This window comes from Oratosquilla oratoria, chromosome 20, assembly GCF_046742065.1.
Source record: "Oratosquilla oratoria isolate Oo_2021 chromosome 20, ASM4674206v1, whole genome shotgun sequence".
Classification (NCBI taxonomy): domain Eukaryota; kingdom Metazoa; phylum Arthropoda; class Malacostraca; order Stomatopoda; family Squillidae; genus Oratosquilla; species Oratosquilla oratoria.
In genome coordinates this window covers 61134070-61158069 of record NC_134796.1, presented here as the reverse complement: position 1 = coordinate 61158069, position 24000 = coordinate 61134070, and the positions used below count along the sequence as shown (strand labels likewise).

The 24000-nt window shown below is 40.7% G+C and overlaps 1 protein-coding gene across 4 annotated transcripts in view; it reads left to right on the top strand.

Moving 5' to 3' along the window:
* The window catches only part of LOC143036592 (nephrin-like), a 1505960-nt gene that overhangs the window by 1090621 nt on the left and 391339 nt on the right, over positions 1–24000 (top strand). For all 4 annotated transcript variants that reach the window (XM_076204155.1, XM_076204154.1, XM_076204153.1 and 1 more), the window contains exon 5: positions 16342–16512. In XM_076204155.1, coding sequence (XP_076060270.1) covers positions 16342–16512 — 171 coding nt within the window. The remainder of the gene's footprint in view (positions 1–16341; positions 16513–24000) is intronic.

Below are 24000 nucleotides of genomic sequence, written 5' to 3'. Positions count from 1 at the left end.
AGGAGGAGGGAAATGGAAGAAGAAGGAGGAGGGAAATGGAAGAAGAGTAGGAAGAAGAAGAGGAGTAGAAACGGAAGAGGAGTAGGTGGAGAAGATTCAAGATGGTGGTACAGTAGAAATGGAGGAATTTTCTATCAAATCTCGGTCTTTTTAAAAACCATGGCGATAACAATAATGAAAATAGGTCAATAGATTACATATTATAAAGTGAAATAGAATTAAGTAATTAGAATATTTCTTATTGGTTAATTTATTAAACAAATGTGCAAGTTAATATGATTATAGTAAATAATGAAAGAAATCAAATCAATTATGTTATTCATGAGTATATAATCAAAGAAATGGATAAGTAAATATGATGATAAGATAATCAAATTCAATAAAAAGGAGAAGAATTAACATAAGAAGTAAACATATAGATGAATTAATGAATGAATAAATATAGTAAATGATTTCATTATAATAAAACAAAATGAAGATGAAAGCGAGAAAAGAAGGAGAAGAGGGAAAAGACGAAGAAGAAGAAGTAAAAAGGAAAAGATTTAGGGGAAGAAAAAGAAGAAAGAGAAGAAGAAGAGGAAGAAGAAGAAGAAGGAAAAGAAGAAGAAGAGAAGAAGGAATGGAAGAAGATGGAGTAGAAGAAGAAGAAGAAGAAAAAGGAGAGGAAGAATAAGAAGGCAGGAAGAGGGGGAAGATGAAGAAGAAGGAGAACAAAAAGAAGAAAAAGGAAGAAGAGGGACAAGAACAAGAAGAACAAAAAAGAAGAGAAAGAAGATGAAGAGAAAGAAAAAGAAGAAGAAGAAGAAGGCAGGTGAAAGGGGAAGAAGGAGTAGAAGAGGAAGAAGAAGGATTAGAAGAAGAAGAAGAAGAAAGAGAAAAAAAAAAGAGAAGAGGAAGAAAGAGAAGAAGAAGAAGAATGCAGTTAGGGAAGGGAAGGAAACATTGAAGGAAAAAAAGGAGGAGAGGAAAGAAAAAAATACAAAAACTTACAAATATGTAATAGTCCACAGGAAAGACGCTCTGTATCTCCATACAAGAAGCATAATAAAAATATATAGAACCAAAATAAAACCCTGATGCCCAAACAACCTCGGCCTGGGGGGCAAGTAATGTCAAATGGTGGTTGACTAACATTGTTTAGGATCCACTTAGGAAAAGTCAACATAATAGAAATAAAGACTGTCCAGAATTTTCTTTCCTCCCGTGTTGGAAGGATTAAAAATTGTTGGTAAAGGAGGCTTACCCACCCAAAAAAAAAAATATATATATATATATATACACATATATATGCATATACATACACATATATATATATATATATATATATATATATATATGTGTGTGTGTGTGTGTGTGTGTGTGTGTGTATGTATCTTAGACAACTATGATATTTTATAACCTCTGAAATGCCAAAGATTCTTCCATTTGAATTAAATTACATCTAAACAACCATATTAAACCTTCTAAACCCAGCATTGAAAAGATTAACAAAATAATCTGACTGTATGTGTGCCCGTGCGTGTGTGTGTGTGTGTGTGTGTGTGTGTGTGTGTGTGTGCATTTTCTTATATGTTCGCGCCGTCACACGTAGGTTTTTATGCTTGTACACATCTGCATGCTTGTGTGTGCATATGTTTTGTTACATGGGCATGTACACATATATTAACATGGTTGTAGATAAGTTATGTGCATGAGTGCGTGTATGTGTGCGTATGTGTGTGTGTATGTTCTTGTGTGTGTGTGTGTACTTGTTTTTGTATGTGTGTGTACTTGTGTGTGTGTGTGTGTGTGTGTGTGTGAGTGTTCTTGTGTGTGTGTGTATACTTGTTTTTGTATGTGTGTGTACTTGTGTGTGTGTGTATGTCTGTGTGTTTGTATGTATGTGTATTCACCTCGGATCTGCTGCAGTCTCTGTCGAGACAGCCAGACACCACCCTACGGCAGTGAGCTCAGAGCTCCTTATTAGCCGATCTCTGGGTAGGTCTGAGACCACTCACACACCACACACCGGGACAGCAAGGTCACAACTCCTTGACTAACGTCCCGTACCTACTCGCTGCTAGGTGAACAGGGGCTACACGTGAAAGGAGACAAACCCAACTTATCTCCGCCCGACCGGGGAATCGAACCCCGGTTCTCTGGCTTGTGAGGCCAGTGCTTTACCAATCCGCCACCGAGCCGTGTGTGTAATTTCATGTGTGTTTGTACTTGTTTCTGTGTGTATATGTATGCTCTTTTGTGTGTGTTCTTATTTGTGTATATGTGTATGCTTGTGTGTGTGTGCGTGTGTGTGTATACTGCATTTACCTAATTTAACTCATTCACCTAATTGCAGTAATACACAAGGGGGTCAACGCTTATGAGCTCCTGTTTCTTCCTCTCCAATTAATTATCATACTTACCTCATGTACGTTTGTGTGTGTGCACGTGTGTATGTACGTTTGTATGATTTACACGAGACGATTTATTGCTGCTTTATTTCTCCCTCTGGCTTCGGATCCATAAGAAAAATGCTTACAGTCATTCATCCTTCAAACAGACGCGGCCATATTTCGCATTTCAGGCCTGAAGCATTTCAGACGAACGACCCTGAACGATTGAGCAGCTGGGATTCTGCAATTTTTTTTTTTTTTTTTTATCTTTTGTGACGTCATCAATAGCCACAGCAGTGGTCTTCCTTATCTCTGAACGTCAGTTCAAGATAACGTTCCTGGCGAACGGGCGAAGAGAGAGGGTGTCTGCTGGGTTGGTCGGTTTCCGAAGAATAAGGAATTATTTATTAATTTATTTATCCATTTATTTATTTTTATTTGGTTTGATTTGTTATTTGTATTATTGTTTATTTATTTATTCATTTTTTATTTGTTTTTTAATACTATAATTTCGTTGTCTATTCATTTATCTATTTATTTATCCATTCATTTATTCATTTACCTATTTGTGGACGAGATACAGGGATGACCCGTCATCCACGAGGAGCTAAGATGGGATGGAGGAAAGGGTGGTGGATGGGACTGGGATGGGTGGAGGTGGGCACTTGCCTTTTGACTTGGCTAACTGCCTTATAAAGGGGAAAAATCCTTGGTATATAGTTAGGTAGATCACTGTTAGGTAGACTAAAATGTCACGGGACTTTGGGTTGTGGATGTACAGTCGTCTTCACTTATAGGTACTACAGTGACGGGAGTCTTCGATGTAACTGTAGAAAGCTTATTTGTTTACATTTGACATTATATGAATACTACGACATCGTAGATGACGTCATGAATCTACGATCCATTCATGCATTTCTACAACAACTCCCTTAAGGGCATCAGACTGTAGTACTTACAAGTGGACGTATATGTTCGTGATTTTGATCATTCATTCATTTATCTGCTTATTTGTTCGTCTGGTTGTTTATTTAATTATTTGCTGTTATTTTCTTTCACCTGAGACTTGAAGCGTAGGTTTGTTGAAGACTAGAAGTGAAAGGCTCTTATATATCTCCTCGTGGTCATTAGGATCCTGGGGCAGAATTGATAAAAGATCCTAACTCTTAAGTCTAGACTTAAATAAATTTATACCTAAATCCCTATATAACTAGACATAAGCATTTAGGTCTAGACATAAGCATTTAGGTCGTCGACATTGAGATTTAGGTAAAATATCCGGCATTTTGAAGATTTATGTCTAGACTTAAGGGTTAGGATCTTTTATAAATTCGTCCCCTGTTCTCCTTCAAAAGTGGTTTTCGATCCTCCATAAGCAGAGATAAAATAGTCATTTCAGTTCAGATTTGTCCCAACTGTAGGGTTTAACTTAATCCAATTACGTTAGATTTCGTGACCCGGTTTGCTGCTAATGTTTGGATAAACACACTTTTATCTTTCCGACTTCTTCCCTTACCGCTGGAAAGCTTTTTTTTTTTTTTTTTTTTTTTTTTTTTTTTTTTTTTTTTTGTTTTTTTTTTTTTTTTTTTTTCCAGTTCGCTTTTTCCTGGATGTTTTCGGTCACATGCTAAATGTGTTTGGTCACTTGCACGCTTGTTTGCAGTGCCCGCGCTCTTTCTCACCAAAGGAAAACCCCGGAATTAACGTGAACAAAAATATTCTATGTTCCCGTCACTCGATTTACAAACGGACACTGCTTTCCCGGACTCACAAAATCCCGGGGAACACAGAATCCCGGGAATAAATGCAAACGTAATCTCCCGGATACGTCCTTACATTTATGTAAACACGGGCCGTGTGTGTGTGTGATTCACCATGATCTTGGATCACATGTTAGACTCGTGATCGAAAGTTATTTCCCTTCCAGAAGAGAGCTTAGAACTCATATATGACCGATCTATGGGTAATGCTGTGACCATACACGCACACATACACCCAACTCCCCGCCCACGAGAGTTGGAGTAACAACCCGCAGCGCAGCGATATTGAAATTATTTCAGCCCTGGGCGGGATTCGAACCCAGACCACCGTAGTGGCAGCCGGGAACTCTACCAACTGCGCCACGAGTTGTGTGTGTGTGCTTGTGTTTATATCAATTATTGTGTCCATTTTTTATATCCATGTCAAGCATTTGGATAATTTTTGTTCTTTTCAACATGAACGGCACACACACACACACACACACACACACACACACACACACACACACACACACACACACACACACACACACACACGACTCGTGGCGCAGTGGTTAGAGTTCCCAGCCGTCACTACGGCGGTGCAGGTTCGAGTCCTGGCCAGGGCTGTAATAATTTCAGTATCGCTGCGCTGCAAGTTGCTACTCCAACTCTCCTGAGCGGGGAGTTTTGTGTGTGTGTGTGTGTGTGTGTGTGTGTAAGGTCAGAGCATTACCCATAGATCGGTCATACGAGCTCTGAGCTCTCTTTCGGCAGGGAAATATTTGTCGATCGCAAGTCCTACACGTGATCCAAGACCATGGTGAATCATATACATATATATCTAACACCACCACGAATCTGTGCCATACCAACTCTCCCTCCCAACCTCCCTCGTCCTCTTCCCCCTCAGCCCTTCTCGGAAAAAAAAAAAAAAAAAAAAAAAAAAAAAAAAACGCCATTCGTCAGAGCAGCTCCGGATTCTGGGAGACAAGTCCCGGACTAACGGAACTCCGTCCGGTGCCCGGGATTGAAATTTGGTTGAGGAGGGAGTGGTTGTTTGAAGGCGCGAACAATACTCAGGGGTGGGAGTGGCTGGTGGGATGCGCCCCGGTTCCTCCCACTTCCCCTCCCCCCTTCCCGGCGTAATAGTAACCTATTAGGCCGGTGTCACACTATCCGTCGCGGTGCCGTTGCGGCCTGTTGATGGCTGTAGTTAAGTCTCCCTTATGAGTCATTAGTCTCGAAAGGTTAGAATAATGTATTAACCAGGGGGAGATGGGGGTTGTCATATCAAGTTCTGGCTGCTGTCGTCAGGTGATTTTATTAAGCTAAGCGAACTTGCAAACATCATCTGGACGCATCCGGCTGCGCCGCTTAGTGTGACACCTGTATATCGGTAACAAGTTGTTGAAGTGGTATTTGAAGGTACACATGTATTATTATTTTTTTTTTATATATGTTTTTTTATTTCGTTTAGTTTTATTGTTGATTTATTAATTGATTGATAGATTTATTTTTTTATTCTTGTTATTTATTTCCTCACATAAGAAGAATCTGACGACAGATTTAATGAAATGAAAAGGACCAACTAGCGGTTTGTACATCGCAGAAACCGCGGGTGTACCGCAGAGTCAATGAAAGACTGCATGATTGTATGTGAACGCCTCCGTTGACTAATATTGTAATTGAACCGCCGCGGTTGAAACCGCTAGTGTGAACAGGGCCTGCGTGATCGAAGGATTATGATTAGGTATTGGAGTAAATGTGGAAACCAATGTCGAACAATGTTGGTAGGATATGCAATACAGGGTGTCCCCAAGAGGGACACACACACACACACACACACACACACACACACACACACACACACACACACACACACACACACACATATATATATATATATATATATATATATATATATATATATATATACTGTATATACAGACATATGCGTATGTGTATGTCGTTATGACAAATTTATTAATAAGCTCCGCCGCTGGGACTCGAACCCTTATATGTGCTATGCTTTTTACAAATCAAGGACGTGGCGTAATGGTATCGTCCTTGCTGTGTTAAAAAAAAAAAAAAAAAAAAGTCGCTTATGCAAGGATATGAGTCTCAGCGGCGGAACTTATTAATTCATGTGGGAAAATATATATATATATATATATATATGTATATATATATGTGTGTGTGTGTGTGTGTGTGTGTACATATATGTGTGTGTGTGTGTAAAATAAGATACATCAAAACTACAAAAAATAAATAAAATATAAAAACACATCGTAAGAGCCTGAAATATAGTTACGGGTTTTTCATGCAAATGGGAGTGCCACAGGGCTCATTTTCTGCGCCAGCATTAGCAATACAGTGTAGTCTACTCAGAGATTCTTAGTCTTTGGTTCATTCTGTAGGAACTCCGTGGCTGAAGGAGCGTTTAGACGGCCAAACGGTTTGACAAACCCGGTTTGTCAAACAAGTGTTTGAAGTGATGTTTGACCGTGTGAATAGGGTATTTGGTTGTCAAACACGTTCGACAAACGTGTTTGACGACCAAATATTCCATTCACACGGTCAAACATCATTTCAAATACTTGTCTGACAAACCGGGTTTGTCAAACTGTTCGACCGTGTAAATGGCCCTTAAAGTGTCCTCCCCTCTGGATGGAATAGGATCGTCTTTGGACAACAAGAATAAAATAGAGAAAACACTTCGCTAAAACTAATGAGTTTGTTGGTTTCTAATGTTCCTTGTTGTGGTACTTTGGTTGAATGAAATTATCTTGTGATAGGCAGAATAAAATATGTGAAGGACAACACTGTAGTAACAGGGTTGATGTGAAAGGTATTTTCGGTGGTATTCTTAAAATAATTCTTTCCTTATATAAATCTGGGTCCGGCTGCCCGTGGCGCTTGGATCACTCTCTCACGGAGCTCCTCAAATACCAAAGAAAGAAAATGAAGGGTCTACGACAGGAGGCGCTGAGTAGCTGCGGCCGAACCCGTCATCTTTGCCCTGTTATGCACTTTGGGGACTGTTGGGACGGGTAACATTCCCTTACTGGGAATCGGAGAGGGGTGCGGGATTCGAACCCTTAACTATACGAATGCGAGACCAGCACGTATACTTCCGATGACGGCAACAGGGGCTCATAACACAGGATTCTTTACATCACGGATGACATTTTATTTTTATTTATGTCTGCCTCCAGGCGATTTTAATCAAACGAAGGAACCTCCTCAAGGCGACTGACTCAAAGACTTAATTAATCCTGGAACTCTGCGGAGCGAGGCAGAAGCTTCGAGCGGAATCCATTAGACATGCGAACAGTTTGACAGCGCGTCATAAGTTCAGTACGTGAAGGAAGCACGGCGCCTCGTCGCTGGAATCCCCGCCTCTGGAATCTCGCTCTCTCAACCAAACTGGAAGTTATTGTAGGTCAGCATGCGTGTTGATGTACTCTTAAGAACATAAGAATGGAGGAAACTGCAAGAGACCATAAAGCCTACACTAGGGAGTTGTATGTCCCTTTCCACCTTTCATAAGAACATAAGAATGGAGGAGACTGCATGAGACCATAAGGCCTACACTAGGCAGTTCCATGTCCCTTACTACCTATCATCCCCATCCATGAAGTCTGTTCCATTCGTTAACCAATCTGTTGGTCAACCAATTCTTGCCTATGCTGTCTTAATATGATGACCTTGCCTGCATCACCCTTGTTAAAGCCTTTGACCAGTGTTAGGTGGGGAGGGAGTTTTGGTTTCAAGGTAAACAAGCGAGTAGGTGGTGTGGTCGATGTGCATGTCCATATATCGTATCATGCTGAAACCATATCCACTGTAAAGCAGTGTCATGTACTTCCTTAAGAACTTGGTCGAAGCAGTAAGGACCCACTGGACATTCCTGGAGAATGTGACGCATTGTCTTCTTCCCTACATGGAGGCTGTGTTTCATGAAGGTAGGCAGACAGGCAGGCAAGTAGAGGGGCATATTATCAGGCAGAAAAGCAGGCAGGCAGGCAAGTAGGCAGGCTGTCAGACAGCGAGGCAGACTGTCAGGCAGGGAGGCAGGCAGTAAGGAAGACTGTCAGGCAGCAAGCACGTATAGGAATTGAAGTGCGGTGGACATGAGAGATATAAGACAACCCCTTCCCCCGTCTTCCTCTTTCCGAGATTTACCAAGAAGTTCATAACGGAGAAGAGAGCAAAAATACGTGATAAATGGCGACTCGGGCCACTCGATATAACGATATATAGTGACAGTGGCCACATAAATCACAGTGGTCGAGTTTATAAAGTTGTTCCTGGGCAAATTCGTGTCATGGGCAAATTTACAACCCTGTAAAGACTTGAGTCAACAATTATTTTTCCGAGTTTATGGCTGTACAGACGCTGTCAATTTCTCTTGTTGTTGTTGTTAAGGATCACGGTTTGGCTCTTGATTCACTGGTTTGGGTAATTTGCATACCGTCGAGAAATTAAGTTAATTATTTTTTTTTTTTTTTTTTTTTTTTTTTTTTTTTTTTTTTTGTAGTGAGTTTTGCTGTAGGGGGAGTGGGTAGGGTATGAATACGCTCACTCACTTATATGTGCGTTTACATACACACACATACATATATACGCACACACACACACACACAACCAAACTAACATATGAAACATAAAATAAAACGCTAGAGCTACACGAGTTTGTCCACAAGGATAGAAGCACTGGCAAACACACACACACACATACACATGTGTACACGATCACACGCGTACACACGTACACACAGGTGCGCTTGCGATAGCGCGAATAATGTGATGTGTTTTATGTTGTGGACAATATTGGGCCGTCGTACCTCGTAGGGCTCCTGTCCATAAACACACACACTCCGGTCCGCAACTGTTTGGCAAGAGAAGAGAAGGAGGAAGAAGAGGAGGAGGACGAGGACACGTACGAGGAGATGGAGGACGATTACGAGGACGAGATGAAGGAAGAGGGGAAAGTGAAAATGATATAGGAGAGAAGGGAGGGACTAGTTTAAAAAATGGATTTTGTATATATATATATATATATATATATATATATATATATATATATATGTATATATATATGTATATATATATGTATATATATGTAAAAATATGTATGTATATATATATATATATATATGTGTGTGTGTGTGTGTGTGTGTGTATGTGTGTGTATATGTATGTATGTATAAATAATCATAAACTTGGCATACTTGTATCTTCCATGTGTATTATGTCTTCCTATATTTTCGTCTTTCCCACTTTTAGGGACCAGTTTTAGGGACTTTTAAGGTCTTTTCAGGACCACACGATCACTCTTGCCTATTGGGTACTAGAAATTCAATGTTTTCAGTCACCTCAGGATCTTTGGTTAATATCAAATCCAATCTCGTAGGTGTATCGTCGCCTCTATATAATGTTGATTCCTTAATCCATTGAATTGTTATAGTATTCATTGATATGCTCAGCTTTGTGTGTGTGTGTGTGAGTGTGTGTGTAAAATAACAATAATGATAATAGTAATGATAATGAATTATAATAATAGATCATGATAATGAGTTTATTGAGTTAAGAGTGATACAGTGATACACTGATAATAAACAATTTGTTTGTGTGTGTATGCGTATGTGTGCGCGCGACTATTTGTCTGTCAATGTGTGTGTGTATAAGATATAAAATATACATGCATAAGTAAATTTGGTAGATAAACATTTAAGCAATGAAACAAATTCAGTAAATTCAACGTCACAAAAACCAAACGCAACACCCTAAACCCCTAAAACGAAACAAAAGAAAAAAAAATGTGTAGGAGAGGAGGAGGAGGAGGAGGAGGAGGCAAGCAAACATTGCGAAGCCAAAGATAAAAAAAAAAATAATAATAAAAAAAAAATAATAAAAAAAAGGTCATCATAGATCCTGAAACAGGCCAGTGGCGGGAGAAAAGGGTCGAGAAAATAGCCAAGATTATAAGCAATTAGGAGCGCAATGGAATGGAAATGGCGATTTACGAAGCCTCGCGAAGAATTAAGGGACAAAGGGATGAGGCCACGGGCGCTTTGAGGCTGGCAGGCTTCAGTCTCTCTCTCTGCCTCTATTCCCTCCTGGTAATCCACTTATGAGAAAATGTCTGTCAATGTTCGTCTTCAAGAAGCCAATAGACACGTTTCTAACTACTCGAAGAAGGAGAAAAAGAGAAGATGAAAAAAGGTAGAAGTAGAAAAGGAGATGATAGAAGAAAGTAAAGAAGTGTGGAAGGAAGAAGATGAAGAAGAAAAGGAAGAAAGAAAAAATTAATCTGGACACAAAGAAGAAGAAACAAAAGAAGAAGAAACAGAAAAGGGAGGAGACGACGAAGAAGTGAAAGACAAAGAAGACGAAAACATAGAAGTAGAAGAAGTTATAAAGGTACGAATATTAGTCGTAGAAGAAAAGAAGAAGATAAAAAAATCGAGGAATAACTGAAGGCCTAGAAATAGGACGAGGACGAAGAAATAGTAGTAGTAGCCGTAGTAGTAGTAGTAGTAGTAGTAGTAGTAGTAGTAGTAGTAGTAGTAGTAGTAGTAATAACAGTGACATTAGTGATGGTAGTAGGAGAAGAAAGAGAACAAAAAGATGATGACGAAGAAGCAGAAGAAAAAGAAGATGACGAAAAAGAAGATGATGACGAAGAAGAAGAAGAAAATGATGACGATGGAGGAGGAGAAGAAGAAGAAGAAAAAGAAGATGATGACGAAGAAGAAGATAAACAAAAAGAAGATGATGACGAAGAAGAAGAAGAAAATGATGACGATGGAGGAGGAGAAGAAGAAGAAGAAGAAGAAGAAGAAGAAGAAGAAGAAGAAGAAGAAGAAGAAGAAGAAGAAAAACAAAAAGAAGCTGATGATCATGATGACGACGACGAATCAGAAGAAGAAGAAGAAAAATACTAAGAAGAAGAAGAAGAAGAAGAAGATGACGAAGCGGAAGCAGAAGAAGACTGAGAAGCAGAAGCAAAAACAGAAGATGACCAAGCAGAAGACGAAGAAAAAGAAGAAGAAGAAGAAGAAGGAGGAGGATGCGATAACGAAGCAGAAGAAGAAGAAGAAGAAAAAGAAGAAAAAATAAGACGACGAAGCAGAAGGAGGAGAAGACGAAGAAGCAGAAGATGATGACGAAGAAGATGATGACAAAGCATAAGAAGACGAAGAAGCAGAAGGAGAAAGAGAAAGATAATACATCTTTAAGCTACTCGTCTCCCGTCAAGTGTAATCATGATTCAGTATTAAATGGTCGTCAGCAGTGCTACATGATAATTCGTAATTGATAATAATGTCTGACACTGTTTGTCACATTGAACATCTGTTCAGAGTTCAGCGAAACCCTGCACTGGGGTCTGAAATACATTGCTTAGTCTCCTCTCTCTCTCTCTCTCTCTCTCTCTCTCTCTCTCTCTCTCTCTCTCTCTCTCTCTCTCTCTCTCTCTCTCTCTCTCTCTCTCACACACACACACACACACACACACACACACACACACACACACACACACACACACACACTATGCCTGGCTATAACTCTCTCTCTCTTTCTCTCTCCCTCCCTCCCACACTATGCCTGGCTATAACTCTCTCTCTCTCTCTCTCTCTCTCTCTCTCTCTCTCTCTCTCTCTCTCTCTCTCTCTCTCTCTCTATTTCTCTCTTTATCTCTCTCATCCCCTTTCCCTCTCACTCTCTCTTTCTCTCTCTCTCTACCTTTTTATTTACATGTCAAGAAAGCTTCTACTTGATGAGGTTCTTAATATATTATATTCTGTCCAATCAAAACTAGAATGTTTTATCTAGCAAATGTTAGACAATCCTACTAGACTTTGGACATGGTTCTAGATTAGAACGTGAAGATAATCTCTATAATATCTATCTAAATTATTTTGACGTTTGTGTAACTCTCCTTGGCTTAAAATTGGTCGCATTTTTGTAAAGATACTGTTGTATTATGAAGAGAAGTCAGTACATAATAGATGAGATTTGTGTCCTGGCTTCAACCAATCAGAGCTTGCGAGCGCGTGTGACGTCACAAAAGGGGGCGGGGTTTCAGTTCGCCAAAGAGATGAATAGAAACGTTTGGCGAGAAATGGAAGGAGGGGCTCATAGAAATAGGAGGAAGAACAGGAGGAGGAAGAGGAGGAGGAGGAGGAGGAAAGGGAAGAGGAAGAACAGGAGGAGAAGGTGGAGGAGGAGGAAGAGGAGAAGGTGGAGGAGAAGAAGGAGGAAAGGACTGGGAAAAACAGGAGGTGGAAGAGGAGAAGGTGGAGGAATAGTAGTAGGAGGAGGAGGAGGAGATGGTGGAATAGAAGGAGGGGAGGAGGAGGAGAAGGTGGAGAACCAGGAGGAGGAGAAGATGGAGGAACAGGATGAGGAAAAGAAGGAGGAGGGGGATGGAGAAGAACAGGAGTTGGAGGAGAAAGAGGGGAAGGAGAAGAAGAAGGTGGAGGAGCAGGAAGGGGAAGAGGAGGAGGTGGAGCAGTAGGTGGTCAAGGAGGAAGAAGAGGAGGAGCAGAAGGAGAAGAAGGTGGAAGAGCAGGAGGGGAGGAGGAAGAACAGGAAGAGGAGGAGAAGGTGAAGAGCAGGAGGGGAGAGGGAGGAACAGGAAGAAGAGGAGGAGGAAGAGAAGGTGGAGGAGGGTAAGGAGGGAGAGGGAGAGCTAGGAAAGGAAATACAGAAACAAAGAGAATTGATAGAGGAAGGAGGGAGGGAAAGAGAAGGAGGAGGAGGAGCAATAGAAGGTAGAGGAGATGAGGACATGGAGGACGAGAAGAAGCAGGAGGAGAAGGTGGAAGAGTAGGAGGGGAAGGAGGAAGAGGAAGAGGAAATGAGGTGGTGGAGGAGGAGGGGTAGCAGGAGAAGAAGATGGAGAAGCTGGAGGGGAAGGAGGAAGAACAGGAGGAGGAGTAGGAGGGTAAGGAGGAAGAACAGGAGGAGGAGTAGGAGGGTAAGGAGGAGGAGAAAATGGAGGGGAAAAAGGAGGAGGAGAAGGTGGAGGTTTAAGAGGTGAAGGAGGAAGAACAGGAGGAGGAGGGAGGAGTGAACAAGGGAGGGAGCCTAAGGTAGAAGGAATGGGTGGAAAGAAGGGAATTTGAAAGGTAGATAGGAGGAGGGGGAAGGAAAGGGAAGGGGGAAGGGAAAGGAAGGGGAGGAGAGGGATTGGGTTGTTGGTGTGTGAGGGGAGAGAGGAAAAGGAAAGGGAAGAGGAGGAGAAGGAGGAGGAGGAGGAGGAAGACGAGAGTAGGAGGTGGAGAAAGAGCAGCAAGAGAATGGGGAGGAACAGAAGGAGAAGGAGGAAGAACAGGAGGAGGAGGAGGAGAAGGTGGAGGAGAAAAGGAGGGAAGAACAAAGAGGAAGTACTAGGAAAGGAAGCACAGGAAGTGAAGGAGGAGGGAGGGAGAAGGGAAGGGAGAAAGGAAGGGGGATGGGGAGGGATTGAGTTGTCAGTGTGTGAGGGGAGAGAGGAAAAGGAAAGGGAAGAGGAGGAGGAGGAGGAGGAGGAGGAGGAGGAAGAACAGTAGGAGGAAGACGAGAGTAGGAGGTGGAGAAGGAGCAGCAAGAGAAGGTGGAGGAACAGAAGGAGAAGGAGGAAGAACAGGAGGAGGAAGAGAAGGTGAAGGAGAAGAGGAGGGAAAGAACAAATAGGAAGTACTAGGAAAGGAAGCACAGGAAGTGAAGGAGTGAAGGAGGGAGAAGGAAAGGGAAGGGAAGGGAGAAAGGAAGGGGGAAGGGGAGGTGAGGGGAGGGATTGAGTTGTCGGTGTGTGAGGGGAGAGGGGAAAAGTGAGGGGAAACCAGGATCTCGAATGTGTATATTTTTTTGGACTGTAGGGGAATGGAGATCTGTTCCCATGATATGTAGGCGGGTTGAGCCGAGCCGCTGGATTAGGTTTCCTGGAATTAATTGTTATTACATTGCTTTGAATATGTCGTTACGGACGATCGTATGTGACACATGATGTAGAATCATACATATATATATATATATATATATATATATATATATATACATGTATATATATATATATATATATATATATATATATATATATACATGTATGTGTGTGTGAGTGTGTGTATGTTTTTCGTCGTAAAGTACTTAGTTAATGTTTATGGTAGTTTCCATACATCTAACGTATGAACCATGATGCATCGGGGCTATACCAAGATATGTATGTGTATATATATATATATATATATATATATATATATATATATATATATATATATATATATATATATATATACATATCTTTATTCAACCACAAACAACTTTTAATTCCATGCCATCGCAATCGAGACTGAAGAATCGCTCGATAGCGCATTGGTTTAAGTCACTGTAACTTTGTTACGGGTTAGCTGGGTTCGAATCCTCGGCTCGTCCACGTTTCAATTTCCAACAAAATGTCTCCATCGAGCGATTCTTCAGTCTCGATTGCGATGGCATGGAATTAAAAGTTGTTTGTGGTTGAATAAAGATATCAATTGATCGCTGGGAACCATTCAGTGTAGATGTATATATACATATATATACATATATATGTATATGTATATATATACTATATTTTGTCTTTGAGAACGCTTACATGCATTCTACACTGTAGAAGAATGTATGACTTTTTATTTTATCGTATTACATTTATTTATTTATTTATTCTTATTTTGCTTACTTATTTATTTATTTTATTATTATCATTATTTATTAACCTTATTTATTTATTAAATTTATTTACGTTTTTTTTTTTTTTTTTTTTTTTTTTTTTTTTTTTTTAAGAAATACCACAAGGGTGATAATACCCTTATATGGCTAAGGATTATCGATCTTATGACCTTGGAATGCCGTTGTGGTGAAACGTGGCAATGTCAGCACACGCACTTGTTAACATGTTATGAACCGTATGGTTAACATAATTTGTTAATAGCATGTTGATCGCTGTGTCACGTACATCTTGGTCACATGTTGCGAGCAAATGTGTCACAAACAGGTTCAGTGTCGTACCCACAGAGCTATAAGTCTGTAAGGGCGTATTGAAAGTTGAATCCAGCATGTATGTACTTAATAAACCTCTACATTAATAAGCGAAACGTCTTACTGATAAAGTCTCCATCATCACATAACGTTTCTTTTGAAACCAACATTTCACTAAAGAAGACAAATATAGTTATATGTCAACACCATAGAATATAGAATTGAGTTTGCATCATTGTCTCATAGTACAGAACGTCACACCTGTTGTTGTTTATGTCCTTCCAAACACATGAAGAGCTCTTTGAGAGAGAGAGAGATGAGGGAAGAGAGAGATAGATGGAGAGGGGGGCGAGAGAGAGAGGGGAGGAGGGAGGGAAAGGGGGGCGAGAGAGAGAGAGAGAGAGAGGTAGGGGAGAGAGAAGGGGGGAGCGAAAGAGAGAGGGGAAGAAGGGTGGGGAGAGAGAGAAAGAGAGATATTTGCACCTCTCGTATGATGTTACGTCTTTATGCCAAAGGTGGGCTTCAGAAGCCTCGTGTGAGGCTTGGCATTCTTGAAGAAATTTCGAGTTCCCGAAGAATGTCTCCAGTTTTGTCCAAAGTTGGAAATGTAGGAATTCGCGGAGACACACAAATTCTCATCGTTGTATTAAACGGCATTGGAGGATTTATTATTATTATTGTTTTATCATTACTTCTTCTTTGAAGAGTCTTACACCACTGAAGGGATATATATATATATATATATATATATATATATATATATATATATATATATATATATATGTATATATATATATGTATGTATATATATTTTATTATTAATTTTTCTTTGAAGTTATTCTTACACTAGTGAAGAGAAACATTTTATGTATCTATTTATTTGTTTATTTGTATATTAATTCCTCTTAGTGTCAGTGAGGATCTATTATTATCATTATAATTTTCATTGTTTTTTTAATTCCTCTTTGTCGGTTTTTTTACACCTTTAAAGGATTTTTTTTATTTTGCTATATCTAATTTATCTTGGTGTCAACCTTATCAGGATAATAGGCACATCAATTATTTTATTTATTTTATCTATTTATTTATTTTCTATTCTATTTGTTTATTTATTTATTTATTTATCTATTTATTAGATTTTACTAATGTCGCTATTACATTGTTGACACCTATTTTCGGGACCAAATATACTGATTTCTCTTTTTTTTTTTTCTTTCCAGATTCCCGTAAGGACTTACTACAAGAGGCCAGCTTGCACCGGCGGCATAACCTCTTGTCCACAATCACCATTCGCCTCACCGCCGATGACGACGGCTCCCACTACGGCTGCCACGCTCAGCACCCAGCACTGCCCGTGGAAATGAAAGCCTCCGTCAAAATCTCAGTTTTATGTGAGTAGTACCAAACATGTTTCCTTATCCCCCCCCCCGTTTGTGTGTGTGTGTGTGTGTGTGTGTGTGTGTGTTATGTGTCCATGTTATGTATATAAATCAGTTTTCTTTTTCTTTTTGTGGGGGTGGGGGTAATGTTTTTTTCGTTTAGCTTTATGTGAGGGATGTATTTTTTCCTTTTTTTTTTTTTTTAGTGCTATGTACTTTAAACTAGTTTCCTTTATTGTATGTGCGTGTGGGTGAGAGGTAGTGCTATGTGCTTTTTTTTAAGGTTTGTGTTACGAGTGTTTTTTTTTGGGGGGGGGAGGTTATGTGAGTGCCAACTTGTTTCCATTTCAGTGGGGAACTACATTTGAAGAAAGGGGAATCTTTTCATTTTATTTTTAAATTTAAGTTACTTTAGGTTTGGAAAGAATTTTATTTTATTTATTTATTTTAAGGACCCTGTAGAATCTTTAAAAGGCCAAAAAAGCCACAGCCTAAATCTGTACTGTAGGCCTTTTAGAGCAAAGAAGATTTTGGGTTGTTAACGAATAGGATACTTAGTAACCATGTAGTAAGCGCTGAAACTATCGGTTGTTTTTAAGAAAAGATTAAACAACTTTATAGATAGGGATGACAGGTGGTAATGGACATGGAACTACCTAGTGTAGGCCTCATGGTCTCTTGTAATGTCCTTCATTCTTGTGTTCTTATGTAATTGGTTGTGATTGTAGTTTATTTTTTATCTATTTGTTTGATGTTGATTATGGGGTTAAACGTCACAAACTTCCCCCTATCGGGGACTAGGACGATGCCCCTTACAGAGGAATTTGTAGCGTGGAATTTAATGAACCATGCCCTTGGTTCAACTCGCCGGTGGCATGGTTCGAACCGCCATCCTCTCAACCTTCGTCGCAAGTAACGATTCCCTAACCCGCTCGGCCAGCGGGTTAGTGTCGCTGCCTTCCAACCAGTTGACCCGGGTTCGTTTCCCGACCATCTATTAATTTATGACAATTTCCTCGTCGCTTTGTTCTTAATCTAATTTCCTGTAATTCTTTATGTTTCCTCCAAATAGACTTACGTATTCCCTGCAGAATAAGTATTCCGTTGTAATTCATTACAGATCTGATGTCAGAAACGGTTTGGTAAACAAATCGTACTAATGAAAGCTCCCTTGTGTTTCCCAAAAGCATCGGTAATTATGACACAAGGCAATAATGGACTCTAAGGGAGTTTTGATACGGCGGCCAAATGAGACACAAATTGCTTAATATAGCTGTCATTAAAATGACATAAAAGATACAGATTAAATTGATAAGCAAATGAAGGTGGTAGTGGATGTTAAGGGTCGTTTAACCTGCTTTGAACTCATCTGGTCGTTTGACCTACTCTGACCTTATGTTGTCATTTGAACTGATTTGACCTTATATGAATCGACCTGCTTTGACCTTATGAGGTTATTTGACCTGCTTTGCGTTTATGGGGTCATTTGACCTGCTTTGACCTTATGCTGGGATTTGACCTGCTTTAACTTTATTATGGCAATTGACCTGGTTTGACTTTACAAGTTCATGTGGCCTGCTTTGACCTTATGATGGCATCTTTGAGTTGATGTCATTTGACCTGCTTTGACCTTACGAGTTTATCTAAACTGCTTTGACCTTATGATAGCATTTAACCTGCTTTGACCTTATGATGACATTTTACCTGTTTATCATTATTACTATTGTTATCATTGATATTATTATCATTAATATCATGATCATGATTTGATTATTATTGTTATTATTATCAATATTCTTATATCATCATAGTGTATTATTAACATTTCATCTTATATTCAAATACTTTTATCAAAGTAATTCCAAGAACCGCTGGCATTTTGCTAACGGTAAACATATTCAGATATCTGAACTGAATGTATTTGAATCTTGGGAATTCATTTCCTTTGCCCAAGGTGGATTGCGATAGTTTTTGTTCTATACATAAAAGGGCCAAGAATATCCAATAGATACAACAAATGTGGATACAACAAATGTGGATCGGAACCTCTATTTCGCGAGTCAGTAATTTTCGCGAAGTATCAGAACCCATCTAAATGCCTTACGTGTTTTGTATTGGGTCGCCTATGAAGATGGGGGGCGGGTTTGATGTGTTTGTGTTTGATGTTGTGGAAGTGTTTGTTTGTTTGTTTCACACGGGGGTCATGATTTTTTTTTTTTTTTTTTTTTTTTTTTTTTTTTTTTTTTAACTGAATTTTCGAGTTCACAGGATTTGGTTGTCACAACTGTTTTTGGTCGTGGTGCATTGATATAAAAAATAGATAAAGAAAAAAATATGGTTTCAGTGTTTTGTTGATTTATGGCGTATAATCTGTCAAGGACATCTCTGTTTACATACTCGATAAAGTTTTATTTCTTATTTTATTTTTTATTTTATTTATTTATTTATTTATTTATTTATTTATTTATTTATTTTTTTTTTTTATAGGTGGTTTCAAAGCTTAGAATATTCACGGTCTTGCTTTTGTTGTTGCCTCTTCCTCTTCCTCTTCCCTCCCCGTCCTCTCGCTGATCTCCTTCCTCCTTTACTGTCTCAATCTTCCTCCCCTCCTTGTCACACACTCCCCATCCTCACCCCCTCCCCTTCCCTTCTCCCCCTTCCCCATCCCCTCCCCTTCCTTTCTCCCTCCCCCTTACCCTCTCCCTCCCCTCACCTTTCCCCTCCCCTCACTGTCACCCTCGCCTTACCCTTCTTCCTTTATATCTCACTTTGTTTCCCTTCCCCTTCCCCTTCTTACCTCTCCCTCCCTCTCCCTTTCCCTCTCCCTTCCACGCCCTCTTCTCCTTCCATTCCCCTCCTTCCCTTCCTTTCCCCGATCTCGTCAATGTCTTCCTCTTCTTCTCCTCCCCTCTCATTTCCACCCCGCTCTCCTCCCTCCCACTCCCTCTCCCACTCCCACTTCCTTCTTTCCTTCTCCCTTCCCTTTCCTCTCTCCTCCTTGTCTCCCTCTTCACCTCTCCCTCACTCCCTTTGTCTCCTTTCTCCTCTCCTTCCCTCTTCTCCCTCTCCCTTCACCCATCCGGCTCTTCCTTTCCTCTTTCCCCTTCCTTCTCTCTCTCTCTCTCTCTCTCTCTCTCTCTCTCTCTCTCTCTCTCTCTCTCTCTCTCTCTCTCTCTCGCCTCTCTTTCTCTCTCCATCCTGCTCTAAAGAGTGCTCTATAAAACTCTTTTTGAAGAGCATTCCCCCGGCTTCAACACCTTCATCCATGTTACGTTCTCGTGAACGTCGCTTCCGAGGTTCATTTCCGGGCAGCCACACGTTCGCCCAGGCGGAGTCCGGGATCGAGGTATTGAATTCGTTCGAGTTTCTTCCCTTCGTCTTTGGCAACATTACGGTGAAATGGCCAGGGCGATTGAGATGAAATTCTCAGAAAAGGGGGCCAAAGGTCTCTATATGACCTCATGAAATTTTGGAAAGAATTGGGTCAAGGTCAAGGTCATGGTCATTGGAAATGTGAAAGTATATTTTCTTAGGCAAACTTTCTTGGATATTGTCCGATTTTCACCAAAGATCAAATTAATTCTTAATAATCTCTCAAAACTTCGACAAGCGGAATAGTCCCTAAGTCATGAACACATAAAAATGGAGGAGACTGCAAGAGACCATAAGGCCTACACTAGGCAGTTCCATGTCCCTTACCACCTGTCATCTCCATCAATAAAATTATCTATTTTTTTTTTTCTTAAAACAACCTATTGTTTCAGCGCTCAATAGGTTTGTAATGGTTCTGAAATTACAGTTAATGTAATTGGCTGATTACAAATTGGTTACTGTAGCCTACAGTTACAAAATACAAAATAGAAATAAATCCCAAAGCTGATTTTTTTAGGATAGAAACATCAGTGCTTCTGTTGGTCTCAACCCCTGTTCAAACCGCGACTGTTCAATTACAATGTAAGTCAATGGAGGCGTTCACACACAACCGCGTAGTTATTAACTGTGCTTTGCTGCCGCGGTTTCCCTGCGGTTCAAACCGCTAGTGTGAACAGGACCCGTCTTTCTGAGGTTGTCATAAGATGGTCATGGGAAGGGTATCGGTAGTGCCGTCGAAGTAAGGAAATACACACGTACACACACACACACACACACACACACACACACACACACACACACACACACACACACGTACACACACACACACACACACACACACACACACACGATTACACGCGTGTGCATATACTCACATGTTTCGTATACATATATACACAGGTATGCAGGCTTCGTGTACACACACACACACACACATACAAGACAGCATTTATTCCCTCTTCGTTCAGTCACTCCTCTCTATCCTCTTCTCTTACCTTCTCTTCCGTTCCCTTCTCTTCCCTTCCGTTTTCTTCCCTTCCTTTTCCTTTTCCTTCTTTTCTTTTTCCTTTCTATTCTCTTCCTTTTAACTTCCCTTCCCTTCCTTTCTTTTCTTTTCCCTTTCCTTTCCATTCCCTTCCTTTCCCTTCCCTTCTCTTCCCTTCTCTCCCCTTCTCTTCCCTTCTCTTACCTTCTCGTCTCTTGCCTTTCCCTTCTCTTCCCTTTCCTTCCCTTGTCTTTCATTCCCTTCCCTTTCTTCTCTTCCATTCCATTCCCTTCTCTCCCCGCCTTTTTATTTCCCTTCTTTTACCTTCCTTTCCCATCCCATTTCATCTCTTTTCCTTTTTCTTCTTTTCATTCACTATCTTACCTTTTCTTCATTTCTCCTCTCTCTCACTCTCTCACTCTCTCATTCTCTCTATTTATCTCCCTCTCTCTCTCTCTCCCTCTCTCTCTCTCTCTCTCTCTCTCTCCCTCTCTCTCTCTCTCTCTCTCTCTCTCTCTCTCTCTCTCTCTCTCTCTCTCTCTCTCCCTCTCTCTCTCTCTCTCTCTCTTTCTCTCTCTCTCCCTCCCTCTCTATCTCTCTCTATCTATAAATTCTCGCGGACCATTATCTCATATCTATACTTATCTCTCCCGTACGTTACCATAATCTTTTAAATTCCAATCGTTTTTATCTCCCATTGCCTCCTCTTATCTTTCCCTTTCCTCGCATCCGTTTGTGCCCCTCATTTCATATTTAAGGGGTTATCACACTGGGCAATTTTTCCTCCGACATCTTACCTCCAACCTCCATTCGAATACCTAGAATAGGACTTCGCTTGAAGAAATCTAGAGTTCTCTAAGAACATTTCAACAGAATTTCTAACATTCGTATCTCTTAGTTCATCATTTAGATTTACTATGTATATGACGGAGAGATTATTTGATTTTTGGAGATTTGAAATTTTTTAATATTGTAACCGAAGTCGTTTTTACTCAAACGAACTCTCAACTGCCGAAGCTGGTGAAGCCCGTGGAAGCCCAGTGTGATAACCATTTTTATCAATAGAGTGGTTAACAAATGGAATAGACTTAGTAACCATGTGGTGATTGCTGAAACTATCGGTTGTTTTAAGAAACGGTTAGACAACTTTATGGATGGAGATGATAGGTGGTAATGGACATGGAACTACCACACACCTAGTGTAGGCCTTATGGTCTCTTGCAGTCCTCTTCATTCTTATGTTCTTATGTGCCTGCCATTTCAGCCTCACGTGTGGCTATTTTCCAGCCAAATCCACTCCATTAATACCGCCAGAAGCGCTGCCTGTGGCGGAATTTGTCCTTACGTTTGTTATAGAAGAGGAAATCCAAAGAAATCAGACATTGATGAGTACTAATCCCCTCTTTTAGCCCGCCTACGTAGACAGCTAGGCGAGGTTTGGTAAACTCCTTTCACACGTGCGCCGTCCACGACACGGCGGTCCGGGTTCGAATCTCGGCCAGGGCTGAAATATTTTTAGTATCGCCGCGCTGCGGGTTGTTACTCCAACTCTCGTGGGCTGGGAGTTGGGTGTGTGAGTGCGTTTGAGGTCACACCATTACCCATAAATCGGTCATATATGAGCTCTGAGCTCTCTCCCGGGAGGGTAGTAGTTGTCGATCACGAGTCCAACACGTGACCCAAGACTATGGTGGACACACACACACACACACACACACACACACACACACACACACACACACACACACACACACACACACACGGGTCACAGCATTACCCATAGATCTGTCAAATATGAACTCAGGAGGGTAGTAGCTTTCGATCAGGAGTCCAACACGTGATCCAAGACCATGTTGAATCACACACGAACACGCATACACACACACACACACACACACACACACACACACACACACACACACACACACACACACATGGGTCACAGCATTACCCATAGATCTGTCAAATATGAACTCAGCTCTCTTCCAGGAGGGTAGTAGCTGTCGATCAGGAGTCCAACACGTGATCCAAGACCATGTTGAATCACACACGAACACGCATACACACACACACACACACACACACACACACACACACACACACACACACACACACACACATGGGTCACAGCATTACCCATAGATCTGTCAAATATGAACTCAGCTCTCTTCCAGGAGGGTAGTAGCTGTCGATCAGGAGTCCAACACGTGATCCAAGACCATGTTGAATCACACACGGACACACACACACACACACACACACACACACACACACACACACACACACACACACACACACACACACACACACACCATCCCAGTTTGACTCGTCGTAATCGAGGTCTGAGTGGTCTTTATCGGTTCTCTTATATATGGTCTCTCCTGCACAGCTGTGACCCAATGCTGATCGGATTTCAGGGGGGGGGGATTTTGTCGTTATTGTCATGTTATTTGGTTTCGTTATTGAAAAATGGGATTGGGAGTAGGTGGGGATTATGCATGTTATAGTCTTTCAACCCTCCGTTTGGGATGATACAGTGCCGGCGTTAGGTCAACTATATCAATTTATTACTTAATCACGTTTCCGTTCAACGAAATCACGGTCGTAATCTAGTTTAGATAGCTAAACGATTGTAATCATACAAAAACAATGTCCCAGGCACGCGTGCACACAAATGACTTTTCTCCGGCACGCCAAGCCCAGGGCTCACCTTAAAACAAAAAAACTTGTAAATCTCTAACTTCTTTTGTATGAGTATTGGTAACCACATGTTGCGCTGGGTGGCGAACTCGGACCCAGAGTGATGAAGGAAGGGAGGCCTATACTCGTATATATAGGCCTATAATATTACTCCCTCGGCACGCGAGAAATAGGTTGCCCACCTCTGCCCAAGGCCGAATGCAAGGTCGTCCAGCAAGTACCCTAAGGTCGTTCGGCTCCTTCGGATCCTGAAGACTTGAAGGTATAGATATTGAGTGATTGTATAAATGAATTAGGTTCTAGTTTGTTATTAATATAATAACTTCTGTAGGATATATCAAACGAGAACTTGAGGAGATTGGCGTTGTGTATATATATATATATATATATATATATATCTATATATATATATATATATATATATATATATATATACATAGATA